General features: G+C 39.5%; 1 protein-coding gene across 1 annotated transcript in view; it reads left to right on the top strand.

Moving 5' to 3' along the window:
* Window positions 1–15731, top strand: part of RPH3A (rabphilin 3A) — a 395508-nt gene that overhangs the window by 252560 nt on the left and 127217 nt on the right. Inside the window, exons 5-7 of the mRNA XM_089677017.1 lie at window positions 2118–2201; window positions 3758–3923; window positions 6337–6378. Of these exons, the coding sequence (XP_089533143.1) occupies window positions 2118–2201; window positions 3758–3923; window positions 6337–6378 (292 nt within the window). The remainder of the gene's footprint in view (window positions 1–2117; window positions 2202–3757; window positions 3924–6336; window positions 6379–15731) is intronic.

Below are 15731 nucleotides of genomic sequence, written 5' to 3' on the forward strand. Positions count from 1 at the left end.
AATTACGCGCAAGATAGAAGTCAACAGAGCTTCACAGAGCTTGACTAAGCTCTGGCAAAAACTTCCTTGAAAACTGCAACATCCCTTTCAAAGTGAACAGTTTATTTGCCTTTAATAAATCAAGCCCTAAATGTTAGAGCAAATGATTAATAATAATAATAATAATAATCTTATATAGTGCCTTTAAAGATAGCATCTTGAGGGAACAAAGGGACCATTAAGAGAAAGCTTGTCTAAAGAAAAAAGTTTTTAGATTTGATTTAAATGAGTTTAGAAAAGATGACTCTCTGAAGTTCCTTGGAAGTGAATTCCAGAATTTTGGAGCATAGCAGGAATAGGCTCTGTCTCCCATCCAGTGTAGGTGAGTAGAGGACACACACCGAAGACCAGAATTTGAGGAGTGCAGGTTACAAGGTGGGGGTAAGTTGATACAATTTCAGACAGATAATGGGGTGCCAAGCCGTGAAGAGCCTTATAGGTGAGCAGGAGGATGTTAGTCTATGTGAAACCTGATGGGTAGCCAGTGCAAGGACTCCAGGATAGGGGTAATATGATAACTTGTACCAGACCTAGTGAGGATTCTGGCTGCAGAATTTTGTACATATTGTAGTCAATTAATAGTGGATTTAGGTACACCAGCGAGTAGAGCATTGCAGTAAATTTGGGAGAACACAAATGCATGGATCAGCTTTTCAGCCACCTTGTATGGTAGCATTAGTAATTCTAGTAATGTTATAACTCTTTTTTTCCTGGAAGTAGTTGGTTGCAATTAACTTGACTTGTTCTATAATGTTGAAGATGTACTACTAATTCAAGTAGCTTCATCAGTTTTAATAAGTGTCAGGAACACACCCCTGAATTTATAGCCACAGAGGTAACTCAGTCAACTTAAAAGCTTATTCACACCTGTGGGGCATAACCGCACATCCTCTGGTGCTCATTGCAGCATTTACTTTTTTTAATTTCTTATTTTTTTCATTTTTTGAACAGCAACAAAACACTCCATTTAAATCTATGCACAACAATGCATTGCAACACTCTGCAGTGGTCTGTAATGCATTATTTTGTGTTGCATAAAAATGCAAACATGCTGTATTTTTATTCAAAGCATGTGTATGGTGTGAACAAGGCACATAAAAAACAATTATTTTATATGTGTCCTTGCACCATGACTTTGTTGATCAATGCAGATCAACACAGCTTAGTGGGCATTGTGTGAACAATTCCTTTAGAATATTTAAATTCCAGAACAAAAATTATATATTTCAGCTTATCAATGCTATTATTATTATAATACAGTAACAGGATTTATATAGCGCCAACAGTTTGCTCAGCGCTTTACAATATAAAGGGAGACAATACAGCAACAATACAGTTCAATACAAGAGGGATAGGAGGGCCCTGCTCCTTGGAGCTTACAATCTAGGAGATGCTATTGCTCCCTATTAAATGGAGATGAAGAGCGGCAGACATTTTTATATTTCATCCTGGGTGACAACAATAGCTCCCTTCATTTGCGTGAGTGAACGTACAAACCATAGGACAGGAAGTGTTACCAAGTGAAAATAAAGGAGAAAAATACTGAAAAAAGAAAATGAATGCAGTCATCATATATAAGGACTGTAAACATATTGCAATTTTGTTTTTTAGGTGTAGTCCAATCACTACGGAATGTGTCAAAGGAAATGTTGAGTGTTCAAAAACAAGGTTGGAAGTGGATAATAATTAACATCGGCCTTGACACAGTCCATGGTGATTGGATTAAGGTGACTGAGTTATTTGTGTGGCTATAAATGTCAAGGTATGCTCCTGATACTCATCAGAGCAGAGGAAGCTACATGGACAAGCAGCAAAACCTCTTGAACATTACAGGACAAATCCATTTGAATGGGACCGTGACCTTGATAAATGAGAACCTGCACATACTTATTCATGTTTTCAAAAATGTATGAGCATTTTATTGCTGTGTGCAAATGATTTTTGTTTACTGTCATAAATTTTGCATTATATAGCATAGTGGTTTAATGTTTCAGACATACCTATAACTTCTATATCTACACTGTTTACACATGTATTGTTAGGTGTTCCTTAATTAATCATACCTTTTATATGTACAGAATGTTTGCACAAAGTGTGGAATACAGACCAACAGCAGGCCTCATTCCATTTGGCTCTGCAAAATATGCAGTGAACAACGTGAGGTAGGTGGTATATGAAGCGATACCATGGGCTGGAGTGCGCAAAATGGAACCATCTATTGATGATGAAGTAAATAAGCACATATTTCTCAATTCTCCAATTTCTGGTTATGGTTTACATGGTGAAAATCACAGAGGTCTTTGGTAGTTCTGAGTTGTCCTATGTATAATGCTGAACTCCAGACACATAATAAAGGCTAAAGTTTTAGCTGTATAATAATTAAAGGCTAGGTTCACCTTTGGGAACATGTTACATATTACACCTGTATTTAGGGTGTAACATATAACATGTTCCAGCTCCTGCCCCCATCTCTTCCTGACCCCTTTCACTGTGAAAGTGGGGGATCCACAGATATCTGTGAATGAATTAACTACAAGTCCCGTCTGTCACCGTGGCAAAATTCTCAGTAGACTATGAGCATCCTGATTAACTTATCCTTTAATAAATCATTAATGAATACAGAGCTCTTGCAACTTCCTACACAGCAGCACTCAAAATGTGGGGAGAAAGAGAGCAAGTGTGATGCATGCAGATGGAATGCAAACTTTGTAGTAATTTAGTTTTAAAAACATGAATCCCAGTTATATACATTTTCTAATGTATCTAAAAATTGCATTGGTGTGTGTATGTGTGTGTGTGTGTATATATATATATATATATATATATATATATATATATATATATATATATACACACACACACATATATACTCACCGGTCACTTTATTAGGTACACCTTCCTAGTGCCAAGAAGATATCCCCCACCACCATCACTAGCCTGACCCATTGATACATGGCAGGGTGGATCCATGCTTTCGTGTTGTTTCTGACCTCACCATCTGAAATTCGCAGCAACCAGTCTATCCATTCTCCTCTGACATCAACAAGGCATTTTTGTCCACACAACTTCCTTTCACTCGATATATTTTCTTTTTTGGACCATTCTCTGTAAACCCTAGAGATGGTCGTGCGTTAAAACCCCAGTAGGTCCGCAGTTTTTTAAATACTCAGACCAGCCCGTCTGGTACCAACAACCATGCCACGTTCAAAGTCACCTAAATCCCCTTACTTCCCCATTCTGATGCTCAGTTAGAACTTTAGCAAGTTGTCTTCACCACATCTAGATGCCTAAATGCATTGAGTTGCTGCCATGTGATTGGCTGATTAGCAATTTGTGTTACCAAGCAATTGAACCGGTGTACCTAATAAAGTGCCTGGTGAGTGTGTGTATATATCTTAACTGGATTGATAGCAAGCACTTGATGAATGACCCTCTATTGTGTGTTGCCCATTCTGTGTTTAAATTGATGAGTATCTGTTGTTTTTTTTCTGCTTTTCATACAGTTTAAGTGTTACCATGCTAAACACTAAGCATTTTAAATCCTACTATTGCCTAGGTAGCTGACGATGAATGGCAATGGGCAATAAACAAGAGTTCAACATCCAAAATAAGATTTCAGTATATTTTGTAAAATTGCTATGGAATGTATCACATTGAATACTTATCGGTAACCTATCCAGTTATAGCTAAAAAAAATAACCTTATTTTCTGCCTGTAGGTATGGAAAAGATCTGGGGCCTGGTTCTTCAAGGGCTTTCCAAAACATGAACTTCCGCCGCCAATGCCAGTGAGCAAATCTAAAACCCAGAACCCTGCAAATGACTCCACAACATCAGAGACAACCGCTTCAGAGCAAAAACGCTACCCTCGTGCCCAGGGCCGAGGTGAGGAAAGCACTGTGATTTGTTTTACCAATACTTTGCAAACAATGATTCTCTATAAGACCCTATAAAAACAAAAAGTCATGCTGAGAATCATGGGATGAAATGCAGGAAATAAGGATCATAAACATTAAAGAACATAACATTTTATTTTTGGGGCTTTCAGATGGCCATGGTTAACTATTAAAAGGGATTACCCAATGCAATATTAATAAAACAGCCTATAGCCAAGAATAACTGTCCTAACTTTAGCAGCCCAGGTCTGTCTAAACTACCACAAATCATAAATCTAATCCGTTCAAATCTAAACTGTCTAAGCTGATTAACCAACCCTTTCTTAATAATACTGTGATAGTAATTAAGACATGTAAGGCAAAACAAACATGTGGATAAAGAACCCACAATAAGAGGTCCCAAAAAAAACAACTGGAAAATTATTTATTAACAATATTCAATGTACGAAATTACAAAATTATAACCCCTACACAGGATAAAATAATGACAATGTTGTCATGGAAAAACACCCGCCCGGGCACACAGACACACTCTCAACACATACTGGGTGATGCAATGGGGCCAAGGTGATAGGTCCTATTGTCAGGATGCCGAAATAATGGGAAAGTTATCAAACAGGATGGTGGGACAACACAGGCCCTCTAAATCAATACATGTATAGATGACACATAAATGTGTATATCTTGAAATATGAAGTGGAAGCAGTCCATCAATTACAAAGGATATGTATCCACGGTGCCGGCATATTATACTGCATAAATTATCTCCACTCGCAGTCAGAGCATATAGAGTGTGATGGTAGTGCCACACTCTATGGTGAGTCGATTATATAATTAGTGTAATTGTGACAGTAGATCCCGTTTTTTTAATTTTATCTTACTTACATGTGATAGTAATTAACATGAAAAATGATTAGGGTGGGAGAGAGGATTTCTGAACAGTGCTCTGACTCCAAAGGCTGACAGGGAACCCTGAACAAACTGTTTAAAGGGAAACCCACACACTGTCGAGAAAACTGAAGGTATTTGGTCAGAAAACCTGGCTCTTGAACGGACGACAACATTCCAAAGGGGTGGCTGTTGCTGTGCATGCTTACAACTGAATAAACCTGCTGCTGTAAGATAAAAACTAGTTATTAGCCTCCACACCCTTTTTTGCAATATATTAAATATAACAAATAATATATAATTAACATGTTCTTGTGTAACATGGAATTATGGCCACTTTTATCCTCATAGACAGCATACCTTACAATAAAGTCCAGGGTAACTCTGGTAACATAAACAAACTTTTGAAGGGGTTCAAGGCACAAAGATGAAGTGCTATCGCTTTGCAACTGTAGTATTTGGTGGCAGTTGGGGAGTTTCTCCCAACAGTAACTGGGTCTTCTAGGTAGTTTGTGTGCTATTAGGCTCTGGCTCCATTGCCTACTCACTGGTTCTGACAGTTGAGGGCCCCTCACCTGGCTACAGGTCTCTTTCCCAGCTACTTCTGTCTCATCAGGTATAGCCTTTTTGATTTGCTGAGCAAGGGAAGCAGAGAAACTTATCCAACTAATTCTACACTGTTTCAACAATGTGCCTTAAAGCGGAGTTCCACTCACGCTGTCAAAAAATAAAAGTAGCAGCTCTAAAAACTGTAGCTACTGACTTTTAAAAACAGCCACTTACCTGTCCCTCGGTCCTGTGGTGTGTCCCCCGCAGCCCATGTCACCGGCCATCCTGTATTCCAGGAGGCCGGCATCTTCAGTGTGGGCACCTGGCTGTGATAGCTTTTGGCTTCACAGCCGGGTACCCACTGTGCATGTGCGAGTAGAGCTGTGCTTCATGAATGGTCCTGTAGTCTTCTCGGACCTGTCACATGTCCCAAAAGACTACAGGGAGTGAGGGAGAACCCCTTCTGCTTCCGATCGCCTAGGCGGTCAGACCGGAAGTGGGAGCTGGTACCTGTCTAATTCGGGTACCTGCTCCCCCCGCCCCCCAAAGGTGCCAATCCTTAATGGGGAGTGGTGGAGCAGTTCTAAAAGCTAAACTTCCCCTTTTGGGTGGAGCTCTGCTTTAAAAAGGAGGTTTTAGTTCAATACATTTGAATGTGGAAGCCACAGTTCCTTGCCAGAGTTCCTCTTTGCAGTTTGGTCCCTGACTCGAGCCTAAGAGCTTCTACCCTGGGACATATACTTATAGCAATGAACAAATTTAGGGTGGTTGCCATTTTTATTTTCCATGTACAGACGTTTCCTGGTCTGATTGTAAACACCTCCACATCAAACAAGGTTTCTCTAATGTTTGGAGGCATTGAAAAAAAATTATAAGACATTTTATTTTTATTTGTAGAATAGAGATTAGATAATGTTTTGAAGGTATTGCTTCTTTTAACAATACTGTTAATTGATGTTTTCAAGGTCAAGCGGAGAACACTACCCACCTAGATCAACAATCATATGGTGAGTGAGTAACTTTGAAAACAAATGTAAGCGTGCACATAAAATGTATTACTGTGATTTGTCTTTTATGTGACAGATTAGTAATTAGCAGCATAATTAATTCTGACTTAAAGGCGTTCTCTGTAAGTGTGGATTGTGATTATTGCTATGGAAACCAGGCGTAATTTAATTTTTTTCAATGGACCTGTAAGCGTATAGCCTGTACAGCAAAAGGAAACATTTCGTGCACATCCTTTTACAGGGGAATTGTCTAATGCCTTAAACCCATTTTTGCTCTGCTGTTCTGTATGCAGTTAAAAAGTGACATTGCTCATACATAGTAAAATCTGCACATCTGATTCCCATGTGCATAATTTGTGAATGATGAGAGACAATTGAAAAAATGAGTTTTTGGATACCAATCAGAGCCTCTATTCACATGCAATCATCAACGTATAGCAATTTGCAAGGCAAAAGAGGAATTGTAGAATTTAAAAATAAGAACTGGGAATGCTTGAGTTGGACATCTGTTCTGCCGTCAATACGGTGTCTATTTGTACACAGGATACAAGTTCCATAGTGATAGTGCCATAGCTCTGCCATTCTTACAATTACATTTTACCTTTTATGATTCCTTCATTTGCACTGCAATGCTTGCCTGCTTTTCCTGAACCACAGTTTAGGGGACAATCTGAGAAATCAGTATGGAATTCAGGAGAGTAAAAAAAAATATAATAAATAATCATAGTTTTAAAGCAAAGGCCTGACATTTACATGTAGACGGCTCAAGGCTTTTCATTTTCATCCCTAGTATGCCCTAGTAGCTCAATCCATATATACTTGTCTGTTATCTTTTCCTCTGAATGGCTGCACAAATGTAGGTCATTGTGTTTAATGGAATGCATTTTAACCAAATGACCTCCGAAGATTTTACCCCCTTCACGACCAGGGTGTTTTTTTGCTATTCAGCATTGCGCTACTTTAACTGGAAATTTCAACACTGTAGCCAAATGAAATTTTTTTCATACAAATAGAGCTTTTTTGGTAGTATTTTTTCACCACTGTTTTGTTTTTTAAATCTTTATTATACAAAGGAAAAAAAGAAACATTTTGAAAAAAAACCCCAAAACAATATTTTGTATTTTGTGCTATAAAACATATCTGTGACAGGTGTCACTTTGGGTGGGGGGCCCATGGAGCACAGCTCACTTTGGAGAGGTGGGGAAACCCGGGTCTTAGCTCCCCATATCCCTCTTATGTGTAAATCACCCTGTGCCTGTTAGGGGTACAGGGTGATCTGTCCTAATATTGGGGTGGGCGGTTGTTGATTGTTTGATGCTATTCCATTGTTCTATTGTTTGGGAGCAAACTATTTTGGGATGCATGTGTTTATGTGTATTAGCTTAGTGGGGGGTGTCTCCAACAGCCCTCCTTCCTGATGGGACTGTCTGCTGGTGTGAAGTTTGAATAGCTGTGTATCTCTTGTTACTAAATTTAGATTTCCCCGCCCTGTGTCATTAAGGGAGGGGGGATTGTCCCCTAAGTGTATATATTTGTCAGAGATCCCCGCGGCGCTGGTCCCGGCGCAGGCGCAGTGCGCCGCTCTCTGCAGGGACGCGGGCACCAGTTCCTGGCCGACCGCGGCATTCAGGCTTGCGCATGCGCAGTAGGAACTGCGGTCGCGCGCCGGGCACCAATGACAGCGCAGGGCGCGATATTTAAACGGCCCTGAGCTGTCATTCAGTGCCTTCTGGTCTCTTCTGCATACCTGTACCTGTGATCCTGTTTCCTGTAAGTTTCTGACCCGGATTGGACCTGACCCTTGCTGCATTCTCCCACTCTGACCCCTGGCTTGCCAGACCTCTCTCCTGGATGCCCCTTTTTAGATCTGACCTCCTGTTGCTGACCTGGCGTGTGACCCGACTATTCTCTGCCCGCTGCTTTGTACCGCACCGACCCCACTGTTACCGACCCGGCTTATCTGACTTTGCACCTGCTCATCCATCCATCCCACCGGGGTCTCCCGACCTCCTCACATCAAGCTCTTCCCCGTGGGAGCCCCTGGCGAATACCCCTACCACTGACAGGCGTACTCAGGAGCCACGACCTGGTCTCAGGGTACTCCAAATCCATCCCCACCATCAGGGGCTCTGGTGAACAAGTACTCTGGGGCTTAGATTCTGTGCTCTGGGAGCACCTAATCAGTGGAGTGCTAGTGGTACCGCCAGGCGGTCCCTTACAATATTTTTATCTGTGTTAAAATAAACTAGTCTACCTCTGGCTTACTTCAAATCTGGTGTCGTCTAGATCTTGGGGTAGCAATAGCCAGATTCACTGGTCTCGTGTTCCAGAGCCTGAGAAGCAGCTTCTTGATGGAGATACCCAGTCATGGGTGTCTGGGGTCCGTTACAATATCATATATATATATATATATATATATATATATATATACACGTAGCTATGATGCTATGCTGGTAATGGAGGCGATCAGTGGCTTATAGTGAGACTATGATCATGTGGCAGGAAATCTGGCACTAACAGACTCTGGGAGGTACACTGACATCAATAGTGACACTAATACAGTGATCAGATATAATACTATACACTGTCACTGTACTATTGACACTGGCGGGCAAGGGGTTAACCTCAAGCAGCAATCAAGGGGTTAATGGTGTGCCTAACAAGTGTAATGTGTGTAATATATGCTGCTTTTACTAAGAGATCTGGATGTTTTTTCTCCATGAAACAGCCAGATAGCTGATCTGTGTACAGAGCCTTGTGTGTTTGTAAACACAGGACTGTGATTGGTTACATGGTGAAAATGATTCGCCAGGACCTGCTGACAAAATCGTGCTGTAGCCAGTGACAGTGAAGGTCAGCAGGGGGTGCCCCTAACCTGGAAGAAGCTGGATCATATACAGTTGTGTTCAAAATAATAGCAGTCAGACATCACTAACCTGATCAATCACTGTTTTTGGTAGAAATGATATTTCTACATGGAAAATAATTTACTAGCAGGTGTAGCAGAGTAATAGAATTCCAACAGACCCAACAGTCATGATATGCATGCTGCTGATTCTGTGTAATTGAATCACTAATTGAAAGGGGCATGTGTAAAATAATAGCAGTGTGGAGTTCTATTAGTGAGGTCATTCATTGTTTGAAAAACAGGTGGCAATTATTGCCCTTATTTAAGGAAGGAAGGCAGAAAATGTTGTACATGCTGGTTACAGTGCATTTCTCTCTGATATTCTGAGGAAAATGGGTCATTCCAGACATTGTTCAGAAGAACAGTGTACATTGATTAAAAAGTTGATTTGAGAGGGGAAAATATATAAAGAAGTGCAGAAAATGATAGGCTGCTCAGCTAAAATGATCGCAAATGCTTTAAAATGGCAACCAAAACCTGAAAGACGTGGAAGAAAGCGATAAACTACCATTCAAATGGATAGAAGAATAGCCAAAATGACAAAGACTCAGCCAACAATCAGCTCCAGGAAGATCAAAGAAGGTCTAAAGTTACCTGTGAGTACTGTTACAATTAGAAGACGCCTATGTGAAGCCAAGCTATCTGCAAGAAGCCCCCGCAAAGTCCCACTGTTGAAAAAAAGACATGTGCTGAAGAGGATACAATTTGCCAAAGAGCACATTGACTGGCCTAAAGAGAAATGGTGCAACATTTTGTGGACTGATGAAAGTAGGATTGTTCTTTTTGGGTCTAGTGGCCGGAGACAATTTGTCAGACGACCCCCAAACATTGAATTCAAGCCACAGTACACTGTGAAGACAGTGAAGCATGGTTGCGCAAGCATCATGATATGGGGATATTTCTCATACTACGGTGTTGGGCCTATTTATCGCATACCAGGGATCATGGATCAGTTTGAATACATCAGAATACTTGAAGAGGTTATGCTGCCTTATGCTGAAGAGGAAATGCCCTTGAAATGGGTGTTCCAACAAGACAACAACCCAAAACACACCAGTAAACGTGCAACATCTTGGTTCCAGACCAACAAGATTGACGTTATGGAGTGGCCAGCCCAATCCCCGGATCTTAATCCAATAGAAACTTGTGGGGTGACATCAAAAATGCAGTTTCTGAGGCAAAACCAAGAAATAGAGAAGAACTGTGGAATGTAGTCCAATCATCCTGGGCTGGAATACCTGATCACAGGTGCCAGAAGTTGGTTGACTCCATGCAACACAGATGTACAGCAGTTCTCAGAAACAGTGCTTATACAACTAAATATTCATTAAGTGATTCAAAGGAAAGCAAAATCTTCAAACATTTTTCAGTTTATATAGTGAATGTTTGAGTTTGTAAAGAAGAATACAAACACTGATATTTTTTTTGAACAGTCTAATATTCACTTTTCTTAAATTTTTTTAGAGGAACAAGACAAATTTGATATATTTTTCTTTATGTTTTGATTTGGAATAGAATGTGTATTGTTCCCAATGCATTTGTGTGTATGGAAATAAATAAAACTTTTTTCAACACACTGCTATTATTTTGAACACAAATGTACATGAGCTTGATCCAGCCTGGTTGTTTCGCCTCCCCACCCGCAGTAAATGTACTGTAGGTGGCAGGCAGATAGGATATATTTGTAATAGAGTTCAGCATGATGTTATTAATGTTATCAATGGTGCTAATCATTTACAAAAAAACTTGGTCCAATGTATAGTTTGTAACTGTATACTGTATGTGCAGGAGAACAGCCATACCTGCTTACATACACATGCTTTGCTGTATTACACAGCGGTTGTCCTCTATTGCTTCTTCATACTGTGCAAGTCTGTGGGGTTCGCTTTGCAAGAGTTTGCCCCAGAGTTTAGTGGAGCTTGAAAGCTCTGCTGGACCCCATTATTCACTCATGTATAACAAAAATGTTGTTCTTTTTTTTTTGTTTTACTTGTTACTTATATGTTTGTATTTACTTGTATGGTTAGTTATTCTTTAAAAATTGAAATTTCAACACATTCACTTAGCTCTGGTGCGAATTCTCTTGAAAAAGAACAACTTCCCTTGCAAAATTAGAAGCCTGTTTGCCCTTAGTAAATTAAGCCCTATGAGTCAGCCAAGTCATAGAGAACTATCTGTCTGATATCTTCTCTAAACAGTTAAGCAGTTAGGTTGAGTCAATGTGGTAAATAATCTAACCTGCCAATAGTGGCTAATCTACATTTAATAAAACAAAAATAAGAAAGCGCTTGTAAAAACTTAACTTTGTCAAAAATGACTGCAGTGATCAAAGTATATTCTTGCTGAAAATTCATCATAAATTCCCTGCAACGAACACTCCTTCTATAAGGCCTAGTACACAATGGAACTGAAGGTACAGTAGGTGTCTGAGTGGCATTTTTAATGCCTCTCCTAACGCCTATGCAAATGATACTATGGACAGTATACAGTACTGTTCACATTATCAAAACATGAAGCGTTAGTGTTGCATCTACGGGGCATTTGCAGTGCGGTTACGGTGTGTTAATAACATTTCAGTTTATTATAGGCATTTGTGGTGAGGTTTTAACGCTTGTAAAACACTTATAAATGCATTGAAACTGTGCATGTCAAAAACCATTGCACAGAGCAGGTAAATATAACATGTTTGTTAATTTTTTTAAATTGCCTTTAACCATTTGACGCCCGGCCTATGGCCGAATGGCGTCCGTAAAAATGTATTAGCTTTCCGGGAGGCTGCCATATGGCGTCCTCCCACACATGCGCAGTGCGCAGCGGCGCGATCTGTCACCGGCCGTGTACCTCAGACACTGACAGATCTGACACATGACAGATCTGAGTACCGGCCCCCCGTTGCCGGTACCATGTGACCTGCTGTGACCTGCTGTGACCAATCACAGCAGGTCACATGACAGTACAATGGATGGCTTCATTCATGCCATCCATTGTATACTAGTGTCTAGCTGTGAATAGTCACAGCTAATCACATGCACATGTCATGTGATTAGCTGTGGCCAAATCACAGCTAAGCACAAAAAAAAAAACCCTGAATGAATCAATGTCATTCAGGTAAATGCTTGCTTTTAGCAAAGTAATTCTTTGCTATAAGCAAATTGTGTAAAAAAAAAAAAAAAATACTGATCACTTCCCAAAAGTAGTACAATGTTACTATGGTAACATTGTACTACTTTGGACATAGTGAAATATGAAAAACAAAATCTTAAAAAAAAGACAAAAATTTTAATAAAAAATTTAAAATAAAAAAAAATATATATACATTTTTTTTTCACACTGTCACCAGTCAGCGTCCCTGATCACCGCCATGCCAGTTATATGATGACGCTGTACTGCACTGGTGACAGTATGTAAAAACAAATAGTGAAAATAATTTTTTTTATTTTTTCATTTTACGAAAAATTATGACAAAAAAAATACAACTTCAAAAAACTCGCCATGCCTCTTATGAAGTACGTCGGACTGTCTACTTTGCAAAAAGTGGTCATTTGGGGATATCTGTACTATTCTGACATTCTTGGACCTCAAGAATTTAGATTGGCTGTCAGTACTTCAGGATTGATCAATATTCAGATATATACCATAGTTTGTGAACTCTATAACCTTCCTACAAACTAAAAAATACATCCTAATTTGGGTTATTTTCACCAAAGACATGTAGCAGAATACATCTCGGCCTAAATTTATGAAGAACAATTATTTATTTGCAAACTTTTATAACAGAAACAAAGAAAAATGTGGGTTTTTTTCAAAATTTTCAGTCTTTTTTGTTAATTTAGCAAAAAATAAAACCCCAGCGGTGATTAAATACCACCAAAAGAAAGCTCTAGTTGTGTGAAGAAAATTATAAAATTTTTGTTTGGGTACAATGTTGTATGACTGCGCAATTGTCATTCAAAGTGTGAGAGCGCTGAAAACTGGCCTGGGCAGGAAGGTGTAAAATTGCACGGTATTGAATTGGTTAATATCACTTTAAATTAATATTAGTGCACATAAACACAATATAATCCCCAATGTTTTTGTAAAATAACTTGGAGCTGAGTGCCTCTGGGTTCATACTCCCCAGGGGAGATCAGTGAATGGCAATTTCCCAACAATGTAAAGTGATCTACTAGAAGGCTGGCAGCTGGGAGTAAAAAAGGTACACAGAATGTCATAGTGGCCAGGAGTTTGTTTACATGCTAGTGCTGCTGCCACCATAATGACTAAGTCTAGGTTCACACCTATGCATTTTTTGTTGCATTTGCAGTAATGCACAGCAGTCCATTTAACATGATTTCCTATGGGACAGGTTCACATCTCTCCGTTTTCACCCGGTGCGTTTTTTGGAAAGGGTCATGAACTTTTTTAAATGCAAAATGTTGCATTTTTGGTTCTATAAACTTCAATGGAGATGCTGCAGAAAAGCATGTAGTGTGTTTTTTATGCGTTTTTAATCTGCCCAGCAACAAGTTGTAAATAAAAACCGCAAAATGCATCAAAAATGCGTCAAAAACACATGTGCAAAAACACAAAAAGCACTGCAGAAGCGGATCAAAAGCAAATTGCATAGGTGTGAATCTAGCTTTAACAAGTTTGAACTACTTTTTAGGGCTCTATTAAAGAGATTTACCCGCACACATGGCTCACACCAGGTGCACTAAGGCTTAGTGTAAGGACACAAAAATGACAGCATGTCTGTATTTTTACACAAAGCAACAAACACATAATAATGGGTTACAATGCACCACAGCATATCTGAATGAAGTGTTATTTTGTGATATTTCAATAAAATAAAAAAAAGGAAAAAGTAACAAAACATCACACCACCCCCTACTTTACGCATGCGAGGGTGCTCATGTTATACGGACCCTAATGTGTGACCGTGGTGTGCATGGGCTCTTACACCTGGTTCACGTATATGCAGCTGTGCAGGCCGCGTTTTGCGTGAGCACGAGAGCCCGTTCATTTGAATGAACTCCCGTGCCCCATGACACGCAGGGAAGAAGTCCCTGCACTTCTTCTGAAAATGCAGCCTGCCTGAGAACCTCGGTTCCCAGTACGGTTGCGCTTTCCAGTGCGGGCAGTGTGCCATTAAAACTAATGGCTCCCGCCCACGATTCTGCATTCCTCTGTGCGGGTCGTGCGGCTGCACAGATTTTCGTGTGGATCCGCAGCGGCCCCACCCACACATATGTGAACCAGGGCTTACGGTCCCAGTATGCATGTTTTACTCACAGGTAGTGAGGGAAAATCTCCAAAAGCAACACAGACAGCAATATGCCACCAAGACAGTAATGTAAATCTCTCCAACGGATCCCTAAATACCTGTGCAAACGCTATAGTAATTCTAATCCTTCCCGACTCCAAATTAAAAAAAAACGTTTTAGCTGTACATCTACTTAAAGAACAACATATTAAATATTTAGGATTCACTGCATGAGCACAAATATAAAATACACTTGTGGATTCTTTACAGCATCCTCTAGCTCTGAAGATGACATTCAAGATTAAATATCAGTAAGATGATTCATCGGAACAGGTTCTTCTAACTTATCTGAGCGATCACATCATTTGATGTCTTTGTTATGTCCTTTTCTTTTAAAATATCCTTTATATCTATCTTCTGCTGTTAACTCTTTAGCTATACAAAAAAGAACTCTCATGAACATTAAAAATTAAATACAGATCCATACATTTATGCCTAAATACCTGTATTTGCCTCTCCAATGAACCGCTATTGCATATTGAAAGAAAATCCCTTATTTAGACATTGCTTTCCAGCTTCTCTGTTTGTACCATGGGAGAAGTCCTCTTTGTGGGCATTACTAATGTTGAGGTTAGGCAGAACTCAGTTGCCACAATCCCTTGTTTAGGGAAGGTGCCAGTTGGGAAAACTGACGATGATTGACAGCGCTTGTCTTGGGCTCAGATGAAAAGATCCACCTTTGAAACCAGTCATCGGTGATACATGCTAGAGACAGTTGCTGCATGCTCTCTAACAGGGTCCACTACAGGGATTTTTGCTATGTAGTAAGAGTTGAGCAGGTCTTTTGCTGGATGCCATTTTATGTGATATAGCAAGTCTATAAAAATTTGTGAGTATCAAATTTTTCTAATTTTAATAAAAGTTACATAAAGGTGTCATATGATGCTTGTGTGATTTTCTCTTTGTTCTTTAAAGATTTTGTGACCAGAAGTCATTAATGCCTAGATGTCCAAGGCAAATTTAGCAGCATTAGTTAACATAACGATAATTTGCTTACCTAATACATATTTTAAGGATGTTTGTTAATTAGTATACTATTGTAATTTAAACAAATTTCAACTGTTTTTATTTTCGGTTAACAAATGTGTCAAAATAGAAAAAAATATAATTTAAATGAATGTGTTATTAATTTTAGTAATGCGC

This window comes from Staurois parvus, unplaced genomic scaffold (genome assembly GCF_062004578.1).
Source record: "Staurois parvus isolate SC_StPar_1 unplaced genomic scaffold, SC_StPar_1.0 ptg000014l, whole genome shotgun sequence".
NCBI classification, from domain to species: Eukaryota; Metazoa; Chordata; class Amphibia; order Anura; family Ranidae; genus Staurois; species Staurois parvus.